Here is a 22462-nt window from a genome sequence, read left to right as displayed (position 1 = left end):
TCCTGGGCAGGTCACTTGGCTTCTCTGAGCCTCCACATTCTCTTCTGTGGAACAGAGAGTTTGAGAGTGCCTGGTAACCTTGGAGTTGTTGTGGTATTAAGTAACATGCATTTTTGCGGGGTCCCTGGCATGTGGCACACAGAAATGCTAGCTGCTATTGGTTGTGGGACACTGGGCAGTCATAATAAAAAGAGACAATTGTTATCATCACTGTGATGAAGCCCAAATCCCAGGGTTCCTCTCTGCTGCCCCCAGTGTCCACCAGGTAACATTGAATCCTCTCATTTCCTCTCTTTGAGTTCCTGGGTGCTGGTTTTTATCCTGTCCTGTTTCTGCTTATCTTCACCCCTACGGCCCGGCCTGCACACTGTGTCCTACCCACAGCAGGTGCTCAGCATATGCCGTCAGTACACTGATGCCTGTTCTCAGCTTACCCTGCCCCTGGAGATAATATCCACTGCCTAGGAGCCTGGGGAGTAGGACCATAGGGTCTGTCCTTCTGGAGCTTTCTCTTGCCCTGCCTTACACTCTGAACCCCCAAGAGTGGTGCACAGAGCAGAGAGGACATTTTGTGGCTGTCCCCCGCTACCTTGACCCTCCTGAGCTCTTTATGGCTTTTCTCCAAATTCCAACCCCAGGGCTCATGTGGTTTTGTGGCCTGAGTGGCTTGGCAACTCCCACAGATGTCCAGGCTGCCTTGGCAAAGAGGGGACCACACAGAGCACTCAGCCATCCCTTGGACTGCAACCCTGGGTCTCTGTGTGAATGACATGAATGACGGGAACGATGTGCCCCCTGCCCCTTCCCCACCTTGCCCTTAGCCCTTCAGACTGGGGCTGCCTGGCTACTTCTCTGGGGAGAGCATAAGAGGACGAGAGCTCTGGGGGTTCTTGGGGGTGACAATGGGCCCTTGTGCCTCGTGAAGTGGCAGGAACCAGATGGTGGAGGTACCACCACATGCTTCATTCAGCATTCTCAGGGCGCATCAGCCCCAAAGCCATTTGAGCTCTTCTGAGCCATGTGCAGTCACACCCCCCCACGCTTACTTTGCTGTCCTGTGAGGAGCATGGGATGTAGCATTGCTACTTCTGTTTTAGGAAATGAGGGAACAGAGGCCCTGAGAGGTTGGGGTGTTTGTCTGGTTGAGCAAAGTTGCCAAGGGGAGCCTATGTTCAACCCCAGAGCTGTCTAGCTCCCACGTGGTTCTACCCTGCTCTCCAGCTGTGTCCTGGCCTGCACTTGGCCTGCACTGAGGTAGTCAGACATGAGGAGTAGAGCGACTTGCCATGGTCACCAGGAAGGAGGTGGCCCCTGGTCCCCTGTCTCCTGTTCACCCAGTTCCCCACCTTCAGGTGACGCCTTCCACCGGGAGCCTTCCTACTCCCTCTTGCACTCTCCCATCATGGTATCCTCGCTCTCCCGCCTCTCCTTAGCCTTCCTCTCAGCAAGATGCCTGGTAGGTCCTCCACTAGCCCCCCTGCTGTATCTGTGGGCATGCTGGCCACTCACAGAGTCCCAGCCCCGCTGCTCCAGCTGCCTGAGACCTTTAATGGGTGCAGGTCCTAAGCACCTGCTTTCTGACCTTCCATCTCCTAAGGGGTGTGTGTGTGGGAGGGGGGGGTGTATGTGCGTGTGCATGCAGTGGATGCTCAGGTGTGGCCAGCCAGGTATGCACACAGACCTGGGACCCCAGGGAGGCAAAGGTGAGGCTCCAGTGGGCATCCCCAGAAACCTGGTCCAGTGCCTCCAGGTGCATGTGAGGAGACTGGAGACCTACGGGGGTCTGCCTTGGCTTCTCAACGGTCAGGGTCGAGTTTCCAGCCCAGAGCATTTCCTGCTCAACTTGGTGTAGTATTTGCAGCTTAAAGCTCACGTTCAAATCAGCATCCTTTCTCCTCCACAGTAAAAAAGCAACAAAGATTTACGTCTCCTTTCAGCAAACATTTATGATCCCCGCCTTCATCTTACTCTGGGGCAGGAGGCGGGACAGCGGCAGGTCACGCTGCAGTGGAGACCGCGTGGATATAGCACCGTGATGGAGCTGAGCCGTCTCCTGCTTGGAAGCCCAGCAGGGTGGTGCGTGATGGTGTTTGTGTTCTCCGCAGAGCCCCCCACCTGCTCCCCTGACCAGTTTGCGTGCGCTACCGGGGAGATCGACTGCATCCCCGGGGCCTGGCGCTGCGACGGCTTCCCCGAGTGTGACGACCAGAGCGACGAGGAGGGCTGCCCCGTGTGCTCGGCCGCCCAGTTCCCCTGCGCGCGGGGCCAGTGCGTCGACTTGCGTCTGCGCTGCGATGGAGAAGCGGATTGCCAGGACCGCTCGGACGAGGTGGACTGCGACGGTGAGGCCGGCCCCGCCTCCACCCCGCCTGACCCGGCCCGCCCTCCGTGGCCCCGCCCACTTTCCTTGGCCCCACCTCCTCCCCACCGCACCCTGCTCCGGCCCCGCCCCCAGCTCTGCCTGACCCTACCCCTGGCCCCCTCTCTGGTCCCGCCCCCGCTCCCTGAGCCGCCTCCACTCCATCAGACCCTGCTCCAGCCCCGCCCTTCTCTGGCCCTACCTCCGCTCTTTGCCCCTCCTGCCCCCACCCGCCCCCACCCTGACCCTACCCCTACCCCAGCCCGCTCTCGCTCTCGACCCTTCTCTTACCTCTGCCTGGTCCCACCCCTTCCTGCCCTGGCCCCGGCCCCACTTCTACCTGACCTTGGACCGGCCCCTTCCTGGTTGCCGCCCTCCCTGAGATAAAGGCCCCAGCCAGCCGCTTGTCCTGCCCTCCTGGAGCTTGGACTCAGTCCAGCCACACAAGAGTAGGTTTGGTGTAGAACCTTTGCCGGGAGCAAAACTGTCAGATCCTCAAGGATCCTTTTAGGTACACTGAGGAAAACCTTGCCATCCACTCTGTCCTGTCCTGCGGGTCAATTTGACTTGAAGGCAGACTGTTAAGAGTCTATCTTGCCTTCCCTCATTGGAGCTAGAGTTTCACAAAAACCCAAGGCAAATCCAGTAGTCAGCAGGATTTCCATGGTGCTCACTCTATTAATCTCCATCCCAAAAGGTAGTGCTGTCCTCCACAGAGCAGTCTGTAGGATAATGCTTACTCCTGGGTGGTTTCTAGCATCCCACTGAGCCGAAAGTGACAAAAAGATTTGCTTAGTCATCCCCAGTCCACTCTGACCAGCAGGATCTTCCTTTAGACCTTAACAGTGAAACCTCATCTGTGTGCATCCTCTGAATTTTCTTTTTATAAACGACTTGCTCGGTTGTTTCCTGCCACGTATCTATCGTCAGGGTCATGGCTCCATGACTGAGCTATTAGTGGGTTGCTCTAACTGCCTCCCCAACAGCTGCCAGATGCTGTTCTTAGATAACTCACATGCTCATTGGTCACCGTCCACTGTCCCCATTCATGATGTGTAGCCATTTTGTGGAGGATGAGGGCCTGGGGGTGGGGGGAGTCACTTCTTCAGCTGTTTCTATAAAGCTGCAATTGTGAAGTCTTTCCTGCCTATGGACCCTCTGAGGATTTGATGGAGGTGGGAGACCAGAGATTGGCAGACTGCTTACAGCCTGAGTGCCAGATCCAGACCTCCACCAGTTTTCCTAAAGTTTTATTGGAACATATCCAGGCTCATTTGTTTACATATTGTCTGTGGCTGGTTTTGCATAAAACAGTGGAGTTAAGTCATTACAATAGAGACCTGTGGCCCTTGAAGCGTAAATACCTATTACCTGGCCCTTTACAAAAGAGTTTGCTGAGCCTTGCTACCCACTCTTGCCCTAGCGTGAGTGTTTTGGTGACAATCTCAGAGCAGGACAGGAGCCTTGATGAGGCACCATTTCCCTGCCTCTTCCCCTGTAAATGTTTATCCCCGTGCAAAGTGCAGTGCTGACCGCAGGCACTGTTTCAGGCTCTGGGCTTTACCGTCTTTTAGAAGCTTCCTCCCCTGTTCTGTTGCCAACAAATTGTCCCACCCTCTGAAAGGACAGGTTTCCCTCATCTCTAGTTCCCAGGAAGGGGCACTCCGGACAGGCCAGGGCAGTTGGGGAGCTGAAGTAGCAAGCCCTGGGGGTGGGTGATGGCTGAGCCCGCCCCCCCCCCCCCCCCCCCAGGCAGTGTCTTTCAGTGCCTAGAGCTGTAGCTCCTTCCAGGTCAGCCTTCTGGAACATGGAGTGAGACAGGGACAGCAAGCCATACCCAGCCTTCTTCCTCCTAGTCCAAAAGGCTCTGAACTGCCTTTGCCTTCCTGGTTGAGCTCTGCTCCGCCTTCCTGATTCTCCACCCACGGAGCTGTGCTGAGATGTATCACCTGTCTCCTGCCTCACCCATTCTGGATCATTCCTACAATTGGTTCTTACCTCCCCATAACTCAGGAGAGCCTTGGGGCAGGGGCTGTGTTAGTCCTGGCTCTGCATGGGCTGACCCATCATGGTAAGAGCTGATAAATACTTCCTGGGAGTCATCGAGGTCTCTTTCCTGCCAGTCCTACCCCAGCTATACATAGACATTGGAACAGGGGTCATTGAGGGGAGGGTGGAGACTGGATTTGCTGTGACCACTCCCTGACCCCATCCTAGAAAGGGTCCCATTCGTCCATTCTGCTTTGGAACCCAGACCTTTCAGTTGGGTCTCAGTGGCGGGGCAGGGAGCAATGGTTGGTGGCTATGCACTTAGCACACCTGGCTGCATCATACCCTGTAGCCTCTCTGAATGCAAGACTCCTCCTTGCAGCCGTCTGCCTGCCCAACCAATTCCGATGTGCCAGTGGCCAGTGTGTCCTCATCAAGCAGCAGTGCGACTCCTTTCCCGACTGCATCGACGGCTCGGATGAGCTCATGTGTGGTGAGCCAGCTTCCTGTAGAGGGTTCACCGTGGGCTGGGTTCCTCCCCACAAGGGTGGGGTCTCGAGGGAGGAGGTATGCTGGGGGCCAAACGAAGAGGCTAGAAGGTTGGGAGTACTCAGCCTGTGGAGGAGGTGGGCAAGGGAGGAAGGAGGAAGTGGAGGCAGTTGTGAGGCTGAACTAGGATGGGGAGAGAGGATTGTGAGCCATGGAGAGACAGGCCCCCTGTGGAAGAGGCTGACTGCCTGAGAGGGAATGCTTGTGCCCACTAGGACCTCAGCAGCATCTGTCAGGCAGCAAGGTTACTGATGGGACTTAGGGTGGCCCCTTCCCTGGCAGACTGTTCTCTGGCAGAGGAATTGCAGTATGCAAATGCACACATATGCTCCATACCTCTTGAGTGATGCAGCCTATACAGTCAGGGATACAGGAGCCACAGGATGTGAGGCCAGGGCAGTCAGGGAAAGCTTCCTGGCGGTGGTGGCTCTTGAAAGCCTGTCTTTGATTCTGACAGGAAGAGAGCTGGAGTCCCAGACAGGAAGTGGGAATGTGTACACATGCTTGGCGACATGGGCTCTCTATTTACCATAGAGGTACCTAGGCTGAGAGCTGACTACAGGAGAGAGGTCTTATGGGCAGGGAAGGAGGAGGGGTCCCCGAACACTTTTGTACCTTCAAGTGAAGCCAGGTGAGGCACCTCAGTTACTATCTCAAGAAATTGGGTCCCTGGGGCCAGTGGGCAGAGATGGGTGCCACCAGGGGTCTAAAGCCCCACCCCGTTGCTGGGCATGCGTCATTCTGACAGTGTCTCTCTTCAGCCTCTGGCATGGTGGTGGCTCCAGTGTCGGGGGTGACATTTATCCACAGTCTGGTCCTGTCACCCGAGCCAACACTTTTCCTCCTTCCCTTTGGGTTTAGGCTGGCAGGAGGGTCACAGTGGCTTACCCTTGGAACCATTGGGCCAGCCTGATGGGAAAGTGAATGTCCTTTTGTCAAAGTTGACTTGAGAGCCTCCGTGCTCCTGCCCTATGCCCCAGGCTTTGACAGTGGAGCCAGTTGAGGACTGTCCCCTCCTGGCTGGCACACTGTCAGGGCACCCAGAAAAACCTCCAGGTACCTTGTAGTCCTGAGTGGGCTCTGGCTTCGCAGGTTGGCAGAGCCCCTAGCCCAGGCCCTATCACGCTCTGCCCCTCACGCTACTCTCATGGTGGGCCGCTGTCTCAGGCAGGCATGGGGGGCGCTGTGAGCCCTGTTGTGGTGAAGGCCTCCACCCGTGGGTGCCTCTGTCAGCCCAGCGCAGCCCCTGCACGTGGGTTGTCCCCAGCTAGACAGGCTCATGGACCCTAGGCCTTGCCTACCTGCCCCACACCTGTGGCCCCATGGTCAGCTCCAGGTAACCGGCTCCAGGGACCTCCTGGCCCTGCTGTCTTAGGGGCGTGACTCACAGAGCCTCCAGGGCGCAAACTCTCAGCCACCCAGAGAGCCCCCAGACACAGGGATGAATCTGAGGCTACTGTAGAGGAGTTGTTGTTGATGGGTTATTGGAAAGTATGTAAAGCTTAGCCAGCCGGGAGGGGGTAAGGGAGGGTGGTTGGAGAGGAGGAGGGAAGAGGTGCTCCAGGCAGGCCAGGTAGGCAGGTGTCAGTGGTACTGAGGTCATATGGTGCCCCAGCACCCCAGCATCTCCCTCTTCCCAATGGGTGCTGTGCCTGCACCAGCCCCTTCAGAGCACACAGTATCCACCCCCAGAGGTGAGCCTGTTCCTTGGCGCCTAATGTCCATTGTCTCGTCTGTTCTCTGGCAGAGATCACCAAGCCACCCTCCGATGACACCCCGGCCCACAGCAGTGCCATCGGGCCGGTCATCGGCATCATCCTCTCCCTCTTCGTCATGGGCGGGGTCTACTTTGTTTGCCAGCGTGTGGTGTGTCAGCGCTACACGGGGGCCAACGGGCCCTTCCCACATGAGTATGTCAGCGGGACCCCCCATGTTCCCCTCAATTTCATAGCCCCTGGCAGCTCCCAGCATGGTCCCTTCCCAGGTGAGGAGCTGATTGATGTGTGCGGGGATCCTGGGCAGAGGTGGGCACGGTGTGGGGCGAGGGGGCAGAGGGGCCTATGGGGGCAAGGACAGGACAGGACTCGTGCCCCTGAGCCTGGGTCCTACAGGCAGCAGGAACCACAGCGTGTGCTGTGTCTGTCTGTGAGTGCCCTGGCCCCTGACCTGCCTTGTCCCTCTCTCCCGGGCAGGCATCTCATGTGGCAAGTCCATGATGAGCTCTGTGAGCCTGATGGGGGGCCGGGGCGGAGTGCCCCTCTATGACCGGAACCATGTCACTGGGGCCTCATCCAGCAGCTCGTCTAGCACCAAGGCTACACTGTACCCGCCGGTAAGTGGGGGCGGGAGCAGGCTTGGCCATCTGGGGCTCCTCCACCATCAGTGGCTGGCCAGGGGCCACTTCTCGTGACCTCAGGGTGCCTAGAATTATTAGCTGTCCTACCAGCACAGAGAATGGTGGGAGTGTTCACTTTCTTCCTTGTGTGTGTCTTGTCATCTTTCTCCTATGGCATTTTTTTTTTCTGTTTAGAAGGGGTGAAAAAAAAAAGAAGGGGTGTATACCCCTTATTCATTGCAGCTAATCTGGAAACCTCATAAAAATATCACAGATGGAGTCTCCCCCACAGTCCCACCTCCTGGGGTTGCCGTTGGCATGTCAGTGTCCCGGTGAGCACCTGTGTTCCTCACAGGGCTGCCCCTGTGACTACTTCTTGTAGGGCCAGTCTGGACCAAGTGCTCCAAGTCTGCTTATGTGACCTCTCCTTAGGGTCTCTGCCACAAGCATCCTGTTTTCCCTCCCAGGGCCCTACTGGGTCCCAGGAAGTACCTGGATTGTTTTCCAAAGGACTGACACTCACGGGTGACTTTTGTGGCTGAAATACTCCAAGGAGCCCACGTAGGGTGAGGACCTGGCCTGGCGACATGCTATAGAGAAATGACCATACAGAGGGTGAAACACTAAATCCCCCAGTGTCCCCGCCCCCATCCCCAGGATCCTGCCAGGGGACCTCTCCTGAGGCTGGCTGGGAGGGACATTTACAAGAGTACAGCCCCAGGGAACTTGATTCACGAGAGTCAATCTATGTAGACAAACATCAGGGTCTAACTTTATGTAGTTCTATACTTTTTAATCCTTAAAGACCTGACTTCCTGCCACATTTGCCCTTCTAAGGTGAATGTGGCCTCCTGTGCTTTCTCTGGGGTCTCCAGGAAGCTGCCCCTGCCAGAACTGGTGTTTCTGCCTTCCTGGTGTCTTCCATGTCCTGCTCTCCCCTCCTTTTTTTTTTTTAATTTAATTTAATTTATTTATTCATGAGAGACAGAGAGAGGCAGAGACAGAAGCAGGCTCCATGCAGGGAGCCCGACATGGGACCCAGTCCCAGGACTCCAGGATCACACCCCGGGCCAAAGGCAGGCACCAAACCACTGAGCCACCCAGGCGCCCCCCCTCCCTTTTTTAAAATTTTATCCGGTCTCCCCTCCTTACCACATCTGACACTGGCAGCCCCCGGAGGAAGGGAGCAGCAAGGATCTCTGTCTCGGCTCTGGCTGCTGAGAACTGTGCCTCCTGGAGGCTATACGTCTGGGCTGTGCCTAGGGGCAGCCAAAGTGAGGGGCCGCAAGCCTAGAGTTTACACTACTCCCCACCATCCCTCTGGTCCTCTCTGCTGCTATCATCCCCTGACTCTCACATGTGCTATATGACCAGCTAGAAATACCAGCAATCATGAAAGGCCGAGCCCACTCCAGGACAGCCCCTGGGACCCCCCCCATGCAGACACCAGGAGGCTCGGTCCCCTGGCTTCTCTGTCCTCTGGCTCTGCTGGGAGCTGGGGGGGTCTTCTTAACAGCCAGAGGATAACTCTGTTACCAGACAGCTATTCTTTTTTAAAAAGCTTTGTTGAGGGATCCCTGGGTGGCGCAGTGGTTTGGCGCCTGCCTTTGGCCCAGGGCGCGATCCTGGAGACCCGGGATCGAATCCCACATCAGGCTCCCGGTGCATGGAGCCTGCTTCTCCCTCTGCCTGTGTCTCTGCCTCTCTCTCCCTCTCTATCTGTAACTATCATAAATAAATAAAAAAAAAAAAATAAAAAAAAAATAAAAAGCTTTGTTGAGATAAACTTACATACCATACAATTCACCCGTGTAAAGGGAAGAAATTGGTGGTGGTTAGTATATTTATGGATTTGTGCAACCTTCACCACCGTTTTAGAACATTTTCGTCTCCCCCCGCCCCCCTCCAAAAAAAACCCTGCGTGAAGCTAGCTGTTTTCAAATTTACTGCATTATTTCACATCAGTAATATATGCTCATGGTACAAAATTCAAAAGGTACAATAGAATATACAGCAAAAAGACGGTCCCCTCCTCATCCTGAGCAAGAACCCCCACCTACCAGAGGCATATCCTGTGGCGAGTTTCTTTCTTTTCTTTTCTTTTTTCTTTTTTTCTTTTCTTTTCTTTCTTTTTTTTCTTTTCCTCTCTTTCCTCTTCTCTTCTCTTCTCTTCTCTTCTCTTCTCTTCTCTTCTCTTCTCTTCTCTTCTCTTCTCTTCTCTTCTCTTCTTTCTTTTCTTTCTTTCCTGAGAGACACAGAGGAGAGAGAGGCAGAGACACAGGCAGAGGGAAAAGCAGGCTCCATGCAGGGAGCCTGACGTGGGATGACGTGGGACTCCCGGGTCTCCAGGATCATGCCCTGGGCTGAAGGCGGCACTAAACCACTGACCCACAGGGGCTGCCCTCTTTTTTTCTTCTTCTTTTTTTTAAGATTTTATTTATTTATTCATGAGAGACACAGAGAAAGAGAGAGAGAGAGAGAGGCAGAGACACAGGCAGGGGGAGAAGCAGGCTCCTTGTGGGGAGCCCGATATGGGACTTGATCCCGGAACTCCAGGATCATGCCCTGGGCCAAAGGCCAGCGCTAAACCACTGGGCCACCCAGGGATCCCCCTATGGCAAGTTTCTTGTGTGTCCTCCCAGGTAGTCTGTAAACAAGCAAGTATACAAGAGTCTGGACTTTGTTTTCCTAGCCAAGAGTCATTTTTTTTTTTTTTTTTTTTTTTTTACTTTTTATCTTGAGATCATTGTAAATTCACATGTAGTTGTAAGAATACAGAGAGAGCTCATCTAGCTCATCTACCCTTCACCCAGACTCCCCCAAAGGTAATGTTTTGGTCCTCTTGTGCTGTTCTGACAAAGGTACCATAGACTGGGTGGCTTCAACAACTGTTCTCCACAGTTTTGGGTGCTGAGAAGTCCATGATCAGGGCACTGACAGATTTGGTGTCTTGTGGGGGCCAGTTCCTGCTTCCCAGATGGCCTCATCCTCCTCACAGGGCAGAATGGGGTGAGGGAGCTTCATGAGCTCTGTTATCCAGGCACTGGCCTGGGTCGTGTGGACTCCATTCTCATGACTGAATCACTTCTCTGAGGCCCTGCCTCCTAATACCATCATACTGGGGGCTGGGATTCAACATAGGACTTTTGGGGGACATGTTCAGTCTATGGCAATAGCGCAACATAAGTAGTAGGGAATTGGTGGAATATTCTTTAGCTCTATTCAGATTTTACAAGTTTTACATAGGTGCTTTTTAAAGACTTTTTAAAAAAGATTTTGTTTATTTGACACAGAGAGAGAGTACAAGAAGGGGGAGCAGCAGGCAGAGAGAGAGAGGGAGAAGCAGGCTCCCTGCAGAGCAGAGAGCCTGATGCGGGGCTTGATCTCTGGACTGTGAGATTATGACCTGAACCCAAGGCAGATGCTTAACCAACTGAGCCACCCAGACACCCCTAAGACCATTTTTTAAGAGCAATTTTAGGTTCATAGCAAAATTAAGAGGAAGGTACAGAGATTTCCCACATGCTTCCTGCCCCCCACATGGACAGCTTGCTCAATGTCATCACTCTGCACCAGAGTAAGATAGTCATGGACAAGCCCGCATGGACACATCATAATCACGCAAACTCCACAGTTTCTATATGGTTCATTGGTGGTGTTGTACATTCTGTGGGTTCGGACAGGTGTACAGTGACACGACTCCACCATTAGGGTATTGTACAGAGTAGTTTCATATGTATGTTTTGAAACCCAAACGATAGCATCTGAAGGCAATGATAGCTTCTCCCCAAGCTCTGCTTTTTGCTAACAGTAAGTAAAAGCTGGCTTTAAAAAAAAAAAAAAAAGGTTGGTTATTTATTTATTTATTTATTCATTTATTTATTTATTTATTTATTTGAGACACAGGCAGAGGGAGAAGCAGGCTCCATGCTGGGAGCCTGATGCGGAACTCGATCCCAGAACCCTATGATCATGCCCCAAGCCAAAGGCAAATGCTCAACCACTGAGCCACCCAAGTGTCCCAAAAGCTGGTTTTTCTGAGCACCTGTGAGGCTCCCAGCTGGCGAATGCATTCGCCACATGTGACAGTAACCCAACCAGAAGGAGGCGCTGTCATGAACTTCCACCCCATGGAATTTGGGAAGAGCTGCCAGACAACAGTGCATTGGGGCCATGGCCCTGACTGGCAGCAGAGGAAGGGATTCAGGATCTCAAAGCTCCCCTGGGGGGTAGAGGTCAAGTGAAAGCAGATCCAGTTAGATTCTTGGGCAGAAGAGGAAACAGGACCCCAAGGGCGTGGGGGCAGTTATAGGAGGCCCTTCCTGCTGGGCTTCCCTGCCTGGTTTCTGCTCCCCTTCTGAATGACACCTCTGTATCATGCCCTCTCGACTTTGGGGTCAAGTCCTGAGGAATCCTCTGGCTGGCTATTGGGGCTGAAGAAGACCCTCCCCAGAATAAGCAATGGGGACCCTTGCCAGTTCCCAGAGGGCGCTTCTTACAGGTTACTATCTGCGTGTCACCAGGGGGCATGGTACAGTGGGAAGTGATGGATCGGGACTCATACACAGCTGCCTGTTAGTGTCGTGAGTGGCGGCTGCGGGCAGAGATGCAGACCTGGGCGGGTCACCGGGGCCTAGGCCTCTATCCCTCTGTGGGGCCACTTGTGGGCTGCCCAGCTCTGGAGGATGCATTTACCTGGTGAGCTTGTGTATTCATTAGCACAGTTTGGGGCAGTACCTGCCCTGAGAAAGGTGCCGTGGGGGCCAGCAGCATGGCTGGGGTCCCTCTCTCAGCTTGGCGACCCTTGTACGTGGTCAGGATTCCAGCCGGAATGTGGAGCCCCCTTGGTGTTGGGAATAAGGAATGTCTTGTAGGAATTGGTCTTCGCACCATGTGGGGAGAGAGGGGGTTGTAGTGGTCTAAGAGGGGAGTTGGAGATGTCCCAGAGGACCCTTGCGAGGTGCCCCCTGGCACCGCGGGACACCCCAGGGCTGGGGAGACATTTCTCGCTGCCCAGTGTGGGGGCCAGTGCAAGGGGCTGGTGCAGGCACCTGGGGACCCCTCCGAGTCGGGTTGAGCATCTGGGTTTGGGCCTGGGGGTCCCCACCAGTGTGCAGGGCGGGTACTTGGGCCACAGGCACCCTGCCTCTCACTGTGATGACCTCCAGGGGTGACGTGACAGCTGTGGATTCCTGTCCACTTTCCAAGTGTCACCACCCCTGACCCAGAGCTGTACCCATAATGTGGAGCCCGCCTAGCCCAGTAGGCCTGTGCCCATCTACCCGCCTGCTCAGGGGGCCGCAAGGAGCGTGCTGCTCCGTCAGGCCACATCACCCTTGCTTGGCTTTCCTCAGATCCTGAACCCGCCGCCGTCCCCTGCCACAGACCCCTCCTTGTACAACGTGGATGTGTTCTACTCTTCAAACATTCCCACCACTGCGAGACCCTACAGGTACGAAGTCCCTGCTCTGGCCCTCCCCACCCGTGGTCGTCTGGGCCTCCACACAGCCTGTGGTAGAGGAGGGGCCCTGTCCCCATATCCCGGGTGAGAGACCCTGGCAGAGAGGTCCAGGGTTCTGGTAGGCTCTCCTGGCCCCTCAGACCCTACCTGGCCTGCCTGTTGAGTACAGAAACCGATCAAATCACATTTTCTGAGCAGGCTCTAGAATCTAGAAGTATCTTTGGGGGTGTTTTGTGAGTCGGGACACATCCAGGCAGGCGTGGCTGGAATGGTGCCACCAAGGGATTCTCACTGTGGCACGGCTGGCCCCACTGCCCAGGGAGGCTAATGCACAGGGGCGAAGGTTTGTGTCTGAATCTAGCCACAGGACCCCAGTAGTGATGCCGCCGCTGCCTCCATCCCATGACGATCAAATCCAAATCACCTGAGTGCAGTTGTGGCACCTGCCATGGCAGCCCTTGAATGGATGATCCCCTCTTCCACCCACTACAGGGAAACCCACAGGTCTGCTCAGGGCCCCAGGTTGTCTGTGTTGGGGTCACATTCCCCACCTCCCTGGGTCAGGAGGGGGCACTTGAGAATGTTGAGAAGAGGGATCTAGGTGTCCTGGCTTGTGTCCAGAAGCCAGGTCAGGGCCTGAGATGACCTTCAACCCAGTAGTTTCAGCCTACAGGGCCTACTGCAGAGGTGCACAGGACCCCTCACCCCAAGGGAGCTACCTGAAGGGGCCAGTGGAGGCGGATCTTGGGAGTGGAGGCCCTTCCTCTTCCTCTTCCTCCCCCTTCTTCTCCCCCTCCTCTTCTCCTCCTCCTCTTCTTCCTCCCTAGAGTTGCCTGGTGCAAAGGAGCCTTTTTTTTTTTTTTTAAAGATTTTATTTATTCATTCATGAGAGATACAGAGAGAGGCAGAGACACAGGCAGAGGGAGAAACAGGCTCCATGCAGGGAGCTCTACGGGGGACTTGATTCCTGAACTCTAGGATCAGGCCCAGAGCAAAGCAATGCGCAACCGCTGAGCCACCAGGTGTCCCGCAGAGGAGCCTTAGAGCATGGTGCCTCCCGCCATCTGGTGGCCATCTCAGGAACTCTGGGCCCTGAAGAGGAGAGGCACCCAGTGTTACTGGGTGCTGCCCTAGTCAAGGACCTGAACTGGTCCTCCCAGTGTGTCAGCGTCCCAGTGCATCCCCAGATCTCCTCAGTTACTGGTCCACCCCCTACTCTACTCATTATGTCCAATTTGGGGGCCAACTCTTCCCTCCCTCTGTGTGTCAGGGCCCCTTCCTGCCCCCCTCCCCAGGATCCTGTGAGGCACATCCTCCTGCTACTCTTTCTCAGCACCAGGTGCCCCTGGCTGTCTCCGAGGTGCTGGCTACACCTCCTGACCCTCTGAGCCCACTGGGGCTCTTGAACACACCATGCCCCCCCAACTCAGGCCAAGCGGCTGCCCCACATAAAACCTTAGGGCGCAGGGGGCATCTGGGAGGCATCTCCTGGGTTGGATTGTCTTAATTTGGTAGGGGACTCTTCAGGCCCATCGGTCTCTGATATTTATAGTGATGATAGCATGGGGAGCAGGTGTCCAGCGCTTTCTGGTGTCCTACACTGTGTCTTCCACTTCCTGTGCAGAATCTCATCCAACCTTCACAAGCTCCCCCTACTCTTTTTTTTTTTTTTTAAGATTTTGTTTATTTATTCACAAGAGGCAGAGAGAAAGGCAGAGACCTCGGCAGAGGGAGAAGCAGGCTCCCCATGGGGAGCCCGATGTGGGACTGGATCCCAGGACCCTGGGATCACGACCTGAGCCAAAGGCAGATGCTCAACCGCTGAGTACTTTGGTGCCCCCACAGCCCCCTACTGAATGAGGTGCTCTTTTTCTCCTCCTCATTTGACCACGGAGAGACTGAAACCCAGAGGAGTTAAGTTTGTTGCCCAAGGCCAACCAGGTAGGCTCTGGAGGCTGTGTTGGCCCTGAAGGGACCCTCGACCCAGGGTTGAGGTCCCTGCCAGGGCCGGGGCTTGCAGCCCTGGAGCACGGGTACAGGCCTGCCCGCATTAGAGGGGGGGAACGTGTGGCTCAGGGAGGCCACATGATCGAGGGGCCCCCAGGGCTGTTCTCTGAGCCCAGACCCCACTGGGTCCCTCTGTCTCCTTCAGGCCCTACATCATCCGAGGCGTGGCACCCCCAACGACGCCCTGCAGCACGGATGTGTGCGACAGCGACTACAGCGCCACCCGCTGGAAGGCCAGCAAGTACTACCTGGATTTGAACTCAGACTCAGACCCCTACCCGCCACCGCCCACGCCCCACAGCCAGTACTTGTCTGCAGAGGACAGCTGCCCCCCTTCGCCGGCCACCGAGAGGAGCTACTTCCATCTCTTCCCTCCCCCTCCGTCCCCCTGCACGGACTCATCCTGACCCCTGCCGGGCCACCCTGGCCTCTCTGTGCCCTTGTAAATAGTTTTAAATATGAACAAAGAAAAAAATATATTTTATGATTTAAAAAAAATAAATAGAGTTGGGATTTTAAAAACATGAGAAATGTGAACCGTGATGGGGTGGGCAGGGCTGGGAAAACTTTGTACAGTGGAGAAAATATTTATAAACTTAATTTTTTTTAAACGTCACTGCCATTCTTTTGTGCCATGTGTGTTTTTTTGAACTGAGTGCTCTCCCGGAGTGCATCCTGACCTCTGGTCCTCCCCTGGGCAGCTGTCCGGGTTGTGCAAGCGTCCTTCTGAGCACCGTGTCTCCATAAGGCTCCCCCGGGATAGGCTGAACCCCAAGGCAGAGGCGTGCAGGCTGGTGCCTGAGTCATGCAGTACTGAAGGGCCCCTGCACCTTGCTTTGTGTGCCACTGTCGCCACCCCGGAATTCTAAATCGTTTTTAAGGAAGAGGCCCTGCATTTTCATTTTGCACTCGGCTCGACAGATTATGTACCTGGGCTTTGGGCTGGTCCTTGGTGGAGTCTGCTACCACCTGACCTCTGTGTGTGGCCGGCCCAGGCTTCTGCAGTCCGTGGAGACAGGGCCAGGGGATCCCTCCCAGCCCTGTCGTCCGTGTGGAGCCCTGGGGATGAGGCTGCCAGGCTGCATTCACCCAGGGTGGGGTGGGAAGCTCCCAGCCCTCCTGCCTCCCCAGTTTCCGCCCTGTCCTTTCCAGCAGACTTGCCAGCAGACAGGCCCTGTAGAGCCGGGTCCTCACAGAGGCAGTCAGTAAACACTGCCCCAGGCCTGCGCTGTACCTACTGGGGTGGTACTGGAGGAGGCCAAGAGATAAGGCCTGTTCCCTGCCCAGGGGGTGCCTCCAGCCTTCAGGAGATGGAGAAGTCAGCAAGTCATGAGTCATGAGGAAGCCTGGCTGTTCCCTTGGTGCCAGGCCAGAAGGGCCAAACCCCAACCAGAATGTTGTGGGGAGGTCAGAGAAGAACCACTACTGGGATCCCTGGGTGGCGCAGCAGTTTGGCGCCTGCCTTTGGCCCAGGGTGCGATCCTGGAGACCCAGGATCGAATCCCACGTCAGGCTCCCGGTGCATGGAGCCTGCTTCTCCCTCTGCCTACGTCTCTGCCTCTCTCTCTCTCTCTCTCTCTCTGTGACTATCATAACTAAATAAAAATAAAATAAAAAAAAAGAAATGCAGATCCTTGCCCCTACCCAGAATTCCTGACCTGAAAGCTGGGGTAGGGACCTGGTGGTCTGTTTAAAAAAAAAAAAAAAAAAGAAGAACCACTACTTCTGGTGCTGGGCACATACTCCACTCAGGAATCAGCATGGAGATCTGGAAGAAGGGCTTCCCAGCAGGACCGGAAATGGGACCCTTGGCCAACCCCCACAGCCTGGAATGCGGAGGTGACAGGCTCCAGGATGCGGAAACCCCAGAACACTCAGATCCTGGGGCCCTGGTGCTGGGGAGGCAGGATGGGACAGGTGGTGGCCCTCGGGGCTCCCAAGACTGCTCGACCAGGGGACATAGCTGGGGACATCAGGCACGTAAGCCTGCCAGGCCTGGTTTCCTGAGACTTTTGGGGAGCTGCCTCCCCCGCTCCCTGATTGCCCAGGAGTCCCCTGAGGTCATGGTTAGCATTGGTGGTGCTGGGGGCTGGTGCACTTGCTGGTGCTGCTGCAAGAGACAAGAGGATGAGGTGACCTGCCATTAGTGCAAGCAACAGCTTGTGCAGGAGGTCCGGTCCTGGTGGGGACCTACACTACAGGACCCTTTGCGACAGGAGGCATCGGATTTGCCTGGGGAAGGCCAGCTTCACAACTTATCCACTTCACCAGCTGGCCGCTTCTGTTAAGGAAGGCGCTGTCACCCACCCTCAGGACCGTCATAGGCTTCCCTGAGATAATGCCTATCGAGAGAGGAGCCTTGCCCAGTAAGGGCCTGGCAAGTAGCACTTCCGTAGTAAATGGAACCTGTGACCTGTTCAAGCTCAGGGAGGTGACATGCTCACCCAAGGTCACACCGCTAAGGACCAGCAGAGCTAGAGGGTGCACCCAGAGCTCTCAGGCCTGAGGTGGGGTCCCCTGCCCCCAGAGAGCTGCTTGCAGGGGTTTGGGGCCTCCCAAGCACTCGGGGTTCCTGTTCTTCCAGGTTGGGTCACAAGCCCTGAGGTGCTAATTGGAAGCACTAACCTCAGCCCGGGCAGATGGGGTGGGAGGCTTGGCTGACTCCAAAGCAGGAGCTGCATTGTGGGAGTCCACCAGGACACCCTCCCATGCTCCTGCCCTTCCTTTCATTCATGTGTTCTCCTAGGCCAGCTAGGGATCAGGCAAGGGTGAAGGGTGGCCTGGGCTGCCGCCCCCTGGTGATAGCCTGCCTGGGCTCAGGCGAGTTGAGACCTGCTCTTTAGCCCTCCCCCCAGCATCCCGGGCATGTTTCTAGAGGCCACTCTGCCGGACCCGTTCTTGCCATGAGGTCAGCGAGGAGGAATGGGGGCCGACCTGCTGGCCACTACTACCTTCTAAGTGACCCTGTCAGCCTTCATTAAGCACCCACTACGTGCAGAGCCCCGTACTTAAACCGCATGCTGGGGAACCCAGAGATGAGTCAGATGTGGGCCTCTCTTGAGGGTGCTACAGACAGTTTCCAAAGCTGAGGGGAGAGCTCTGTGCTGAGATATCCTGGGGCCCAGAGAGAATATCCTATTCAGATGGGAGGGCCAGGAGGACTTCCTAGAGGAGGCAATATCTGAGCTGTGTCTTAATGGAGTGAAATGAACCTGCTTTGATTCATTTAAACTTCACAACAGCCCAGATAGGTAGATTGTGGCCCCAGCTTGTAGTTGAGGAAGCCAAGGTTTAAGGGAAAACAGTAAAGCCAGGATTTTTTCCCACTCATTTGTTCAATCATTCCTTTACACAATAATTTAGTACTGACAATTGGGCACTGCTCAAGGGCTTCCACCTTCCCTCCAAATCCCCTCACCTCTGCAGTGACATCCACTAACTCCCTGTGGCCTGTTTCTGAGTCCTGCAGGGGTCCTATTACTCCACTGGCCCTAGCACTTGCTGCAGTCAGCCCCCCAACCCTCATCCAGAATATTAGTGTGAAGATCCTCTCTGGCCTGGGCCCAGCAGCCCCCTTGGGTCTCCAGCTGCCGTGGGCACTTGAACAAAATCCATGTGGCCAGATCTTGGTCATATCCACTGCCAGGTCGGACGCTGGGGAGCACAGATGTGGCAGGTGTGGAAGGTTCTGACCCTGAGACACCTGGGGGTGGGGGGAGTTGGGTGGCACTTGGCTCCTGCAGGGTCCTTTCTTGAGAGCCACTCAAGACTGACTCCTCACATCACTGGGCTCCCCTTACTGGACCTCAGCCTCAGCTCACCAGGGAGGCTTCCCACTAGGGGGACCCCCGCCCCTGTTGGCTCATCCCTTTGAGTACATCTCCCTCTCTCTCTCTCCCCAGATGCCCTCTCCTCTTCTATACGCCAGAAGCCTTGATCATTAGCAACACTAGTGGCTCCCCTTTCTATCAACCCTTGGGTCACACGGTCCTCGGTAGGAAGCAAGATACTCACTTCCTCCACAACCTAGATTGAATCTTAACACATTGAAGAAAAATAAGGGAAACGGAACAACTAAATTTACAACATTAAAATGGACTGACCTTTCCTACCCACGAGAGCCCCCTACCCAGCCCTGCCCACTCCAGGCTGCACAGGTGACCTGGCCCGGCACTGCTCACCTCTGCCAGGGTGGCCTCACTCTAGCCCTCAGACCAGGTCTGAGCCCTGGGGACATGACAATAGGAAAGGTAATGGGGAGTCGGTTTCTCTAAATTGAACTTATTCAATTTAAAGCCTTTTTCTGAGGGTATGTATGTGTTAAAATGTCCTTTATTTTATGAAATCATGGCAATAGTATAAAGTGTTTTGTTTTTTTAAATCACTACTTAAAAATATTTTTTTAAAATAGAATCATTACTGCTAGAATTAGAATTTGGCAGCTCTGCGTCTGTTCCCAAAATTAGGGGGCAATAGCTGGGTGATGGGTATGTGGGCATTCATTATTCTTTTCTCTCTACTGTTGAATAAGTCTGAACATATTCACATAATTTTTTAAGTCCAGGTGGATTGAAATTTTAAACATTAAAAATTAAACCATAAACTTTTCTCTCTACTGTTGAATAGGTTTGAACATATTCACATAATTTTTTTTTTAAGTTTAGATGGATGCTGAGGCCAATGCAAAGGTTCAAAGTCACTCTCCTGCTTAAAGCCTGTCAATGACTCCCTATGGCCCTCAGGGGACAGGCTGAGTTCAGATGCCTCCACTTCCTCCAGGAAGTCCTCCTGGACTTCAACCCTTCCAGTTAGGTTAGCTCATCATAATTGGAGACTTTTGGGGCCCACTTAAGTTGGGCGAGGTACTACATTATTTCATGTAATTACAGTGCACATGTCCCTGTGACCCTCCTCAGAGTCTGGGATGGAAGAGCCTGAAGCACGTACCGGCAAGTTCTCTGATGATGAATGAGTGAAGGGATCTCTGTGTGTGGCTGGGCTCTCCGCAGGCTCTCTGGAGGGCAGGTCCCAGCCCTCACCCAGCCTCAGACACCACCCCCTGTCCAGGGGTGTCCTGCAGCCACTCCCATGCTCCTAGGTCTAGTTCCTGGGTCTGCCCCTCTGGCCCTGCGCTATTCCAGTAGCACAGCTCTGCTGCCCTTGCTCTAATCTGTCCTTTCTAACCTGTGGCCAGTCCTAAACATGCCCTTCTTGCTCAGGTTTTCCTTGCCTTCTGTCTCTGAGCACAAACCCGAAGTTACTTGGCTTATCCTCCAATGCCTCTCCCCCAGACCTGGGTCACCCCCACCGGATCATCTGACCAATGGACATTCTGCTCACGCCTTCTGCAGTTCTCTCCACCAGGCATGGCGGTTCCCCTGCCCAGGCTATCTGTGCATTCCTTCTTTCCCAAACCCTCTGCGCCAGCACACCTCCTGAACTGGTTTCAATCTTGACCGTGTATGTTCCTCATGAGCCCAGTGGCCTTCCCCTAGAGGCTCTGGGCAGCAGGATCAATGCAAATAACATCTGCCCTTGGCTGCTACCTCCCTAGAGGTCCAGCACCCTTCAGCACTCACGGACACAGGTGAGTGAGTATTAGCGGTACTTTACAGATAAGAACTGGAGAGTCTGAGAGGTCAGATCACCCAGCCAAGCTTACTCAGCTGATACGGGCCACACCTGGTGTCTGAATGCTTCCTGGGTTTCTGTTAACTAATCTGTAAAATGGAGATGATAGTACTGTACTGTCCTGGAGCTACCAGCCACAAAGTCTTTCTAGAGAGTCTGCCTCAGGCTCTGCTGAGGGAGTGAGCTGGGGGAGGGGGATGTTTGTACCAGAGGCCCAGCTTCCCAGGCAGTGGCATGAACTCAGCTCCATTAGGTTTCATTCTCCCTGCTGTTTGGCATGGGGACTCAGAGAGCCTAAGCCCGTGAGATGGAGGGAGCTCGGGCCAGCTGGGGGTGATGCAAAGGATGAAGGTATGGGTGCAGAAAGATGCTGAGCATCTGGAGAGCAATCTGGTGGCCAACTCCACTGGTCCTGCCCTCCCTACCCCCAGTGGCCAAGTTATGTCACTTTTTTCAGGATGCAGCTTGGGGACGTTCCACAGTAACCATGCCTTGCCTTCCTTGAGCTTGAGTGGCTATCCCTGACCGAGCCAGCACCACTAGAATGAGCTGCCCCAAAGATTGGGAGACCACCAACCTCCCTGCATGGAGCCCCCATTATGACTCCAGGCCTGGTGCCTAAGTGAAGTCTGGGCATTGAGGAGTGTTGGTTTCTCCTTGGCGTGGTGGCACTGTCCCCAAGGCCCTGCACCATGCAGCCACCTCTGCCACCTCCAGTCCCTGCCATGTCCCTTTCTCACCACAACCCTACCTCCTCGCCTGCCTCTCCAACGCCCGGCTTCCGGGTCTCTGGTCTCTCTCCCTGCCACCTGGACCCAGGAGCCCATGGCTCTGCCTTTCCTGTTAGTGGGTTGAAATGCCACCTGCTCAGGAGGGACCCCCACCACTCTGCGGCCTGTTACTCACATGGAGTGTCCGCCCGTCAGAGCCAGGACCCTCTGCTCCCCACGCGCCCTCGCAGGCTGGGCACTGAGCAGATGCTCCCGGGAGGGCTGCCCAGGGGGCAGCGCACGCCTCCCCTAGCGCATGCGCACTCGCGGGTGTGCGATGCTGCGTGCTGCCCAGCTCCGGCTGGGCTTCGCCGGACCCTCACCTGGCCTGGGCTTCTCAGCCCTGCCGCCACCTTCCGCCCTCCCGTCGATTTACTCGGGACTCGGGACAGCGCCTCGCATCTATTTAGAAGCCAGACAGGTCATTGGAAAGTGCCCAGGATGGGCCAAGGCAGGCTCTTCTTCTCTGTCCTGGCTCCTCTCCCCCCTCCCCCGCCCCCCGCCCCGGGGAGCCCGCGCACAGGATGGGGAGCCCGGGAGAGCATTTCGGAAGAGGCTCCAGTGTAAATCCTTCCGTAAGACAAAAGGGTCGCCCGGCCAGCCAGCTTCCCTCGAGAGGATGCAGGCACAACTAACTGGGGGCGCGGGCCCCTCACCTGAGCCCCAGGGGTGATCTCACCCGTCCTTCACCTTGACCTCAACTCCGAACACGACCCACCACTTTGTAGGAAAGGGACCAGGACAGACGCACTCCCCTACTTCTTCTGTAAAATTCAACCGTGGAGAATGCGGGCATCGATCCCGCTACCTCTCACATGCTAAGCGAGCGCTCTACCATTTGAGCTAATTCCCCAGCTCGGGCGGGCCCCGCCGCCGGAACGCCTTGTGGCTCACGTCATCACGGGTCTCCTCCGGGCCCGCGGATCCGCCCGCCCGCCGGCCTCGCCGCCCCATTGGTCCTCTCGCTGCTCCCAGCTCCGCGGCCAGGATTGGTTTGGCTCCACCGAGTTTTAAACAGCGTTGGCTATCGGATTGGTGGCCCGAAACATCCGTCAAGCGGAGGCCCTGCTGTTGCTACGGCGTTAGGGGGACCCAGCCAGGTTTCTCCGGGTTTCTGATTTGTTTCTCCAGACTCCGGGGTCCTAGAGGTTCCGGATCCGTCAAGTCCATGGGAAAAGAATGCTCCCTCACATTTGACTGACGGGGCCCAGGGGCCAATCGGAGTGGGCGCAACCGGGCCGCGGGGCGACCCAATAGGATGCAGGGGGCGGGAGAGGAAGGCCAATGAGCGCGGGTCTGGGGGCGGAGACTGGGCAGCGATTGGCTGCGAGGCGGCCGAGGGAGGGCGGGGGGAACTCAAG

General features: G+C 55.5%; 1 protein-coding gene across 1 annotated transcript in view; it reads left to right on the top strand.

Moving 5' to 3' along the window:
* The window catches only part of LRP5 (LDL receptor related protein 5), a 108687-nt gene extending 93412 nt beyond the window's left edge, over window positions 1-15275 (top strand). The window contains exons 18-23 of the mRNA XM_055311371.1: window positions 2106-2342; window positions 4731-4841; window positions 6645-6881; window positions 7090-7229; window positions 12587-12684; window positions 14846-15275. Coding sequence (XP_055167346.1) covers window positions 2106-2342; window positions 4731-4841; window positions 6645-6881; window positions 7090-7229; window positions 12587-12684; window positions 14846-15107 — 1085 coding nt within the window. The 3' untranslated portion in view covers window positions 15108-15275. The remainder of the gene's footprint in view (window positions 1-2105; window positions 2343-4730; window positions 4842-6644; window positions 6882-7089; window positions 7230-12586; window positions 12685-14845) is intronic.
* The last annotated feature ends 7187 nt before the right edge of the window (window positions 15276-22462 follow it).

This window comes from Nyctereutes procyonoides, unplaced genomic scaffold (assembly GCF_905146905.1).
Source record: "Nyctereutes procyonoides isolate TBG_1078 unplaced genomic scaffold, NYPRO_anot_genome, whole genome shotgun sequence".
In the NCBI taxonomy this organism is placed as follows: Eukaryota; Metazoa; Chordata; class Mammalia; order Carnivora; family Canidae; genus Nyctereutes; species Nyctereutes procyonoides.
The sequence above is the reverse complement of the archived record's forward strand: the minus strand, read 5'-3'. Positions and strand labels throughout refer to the sequence as shown.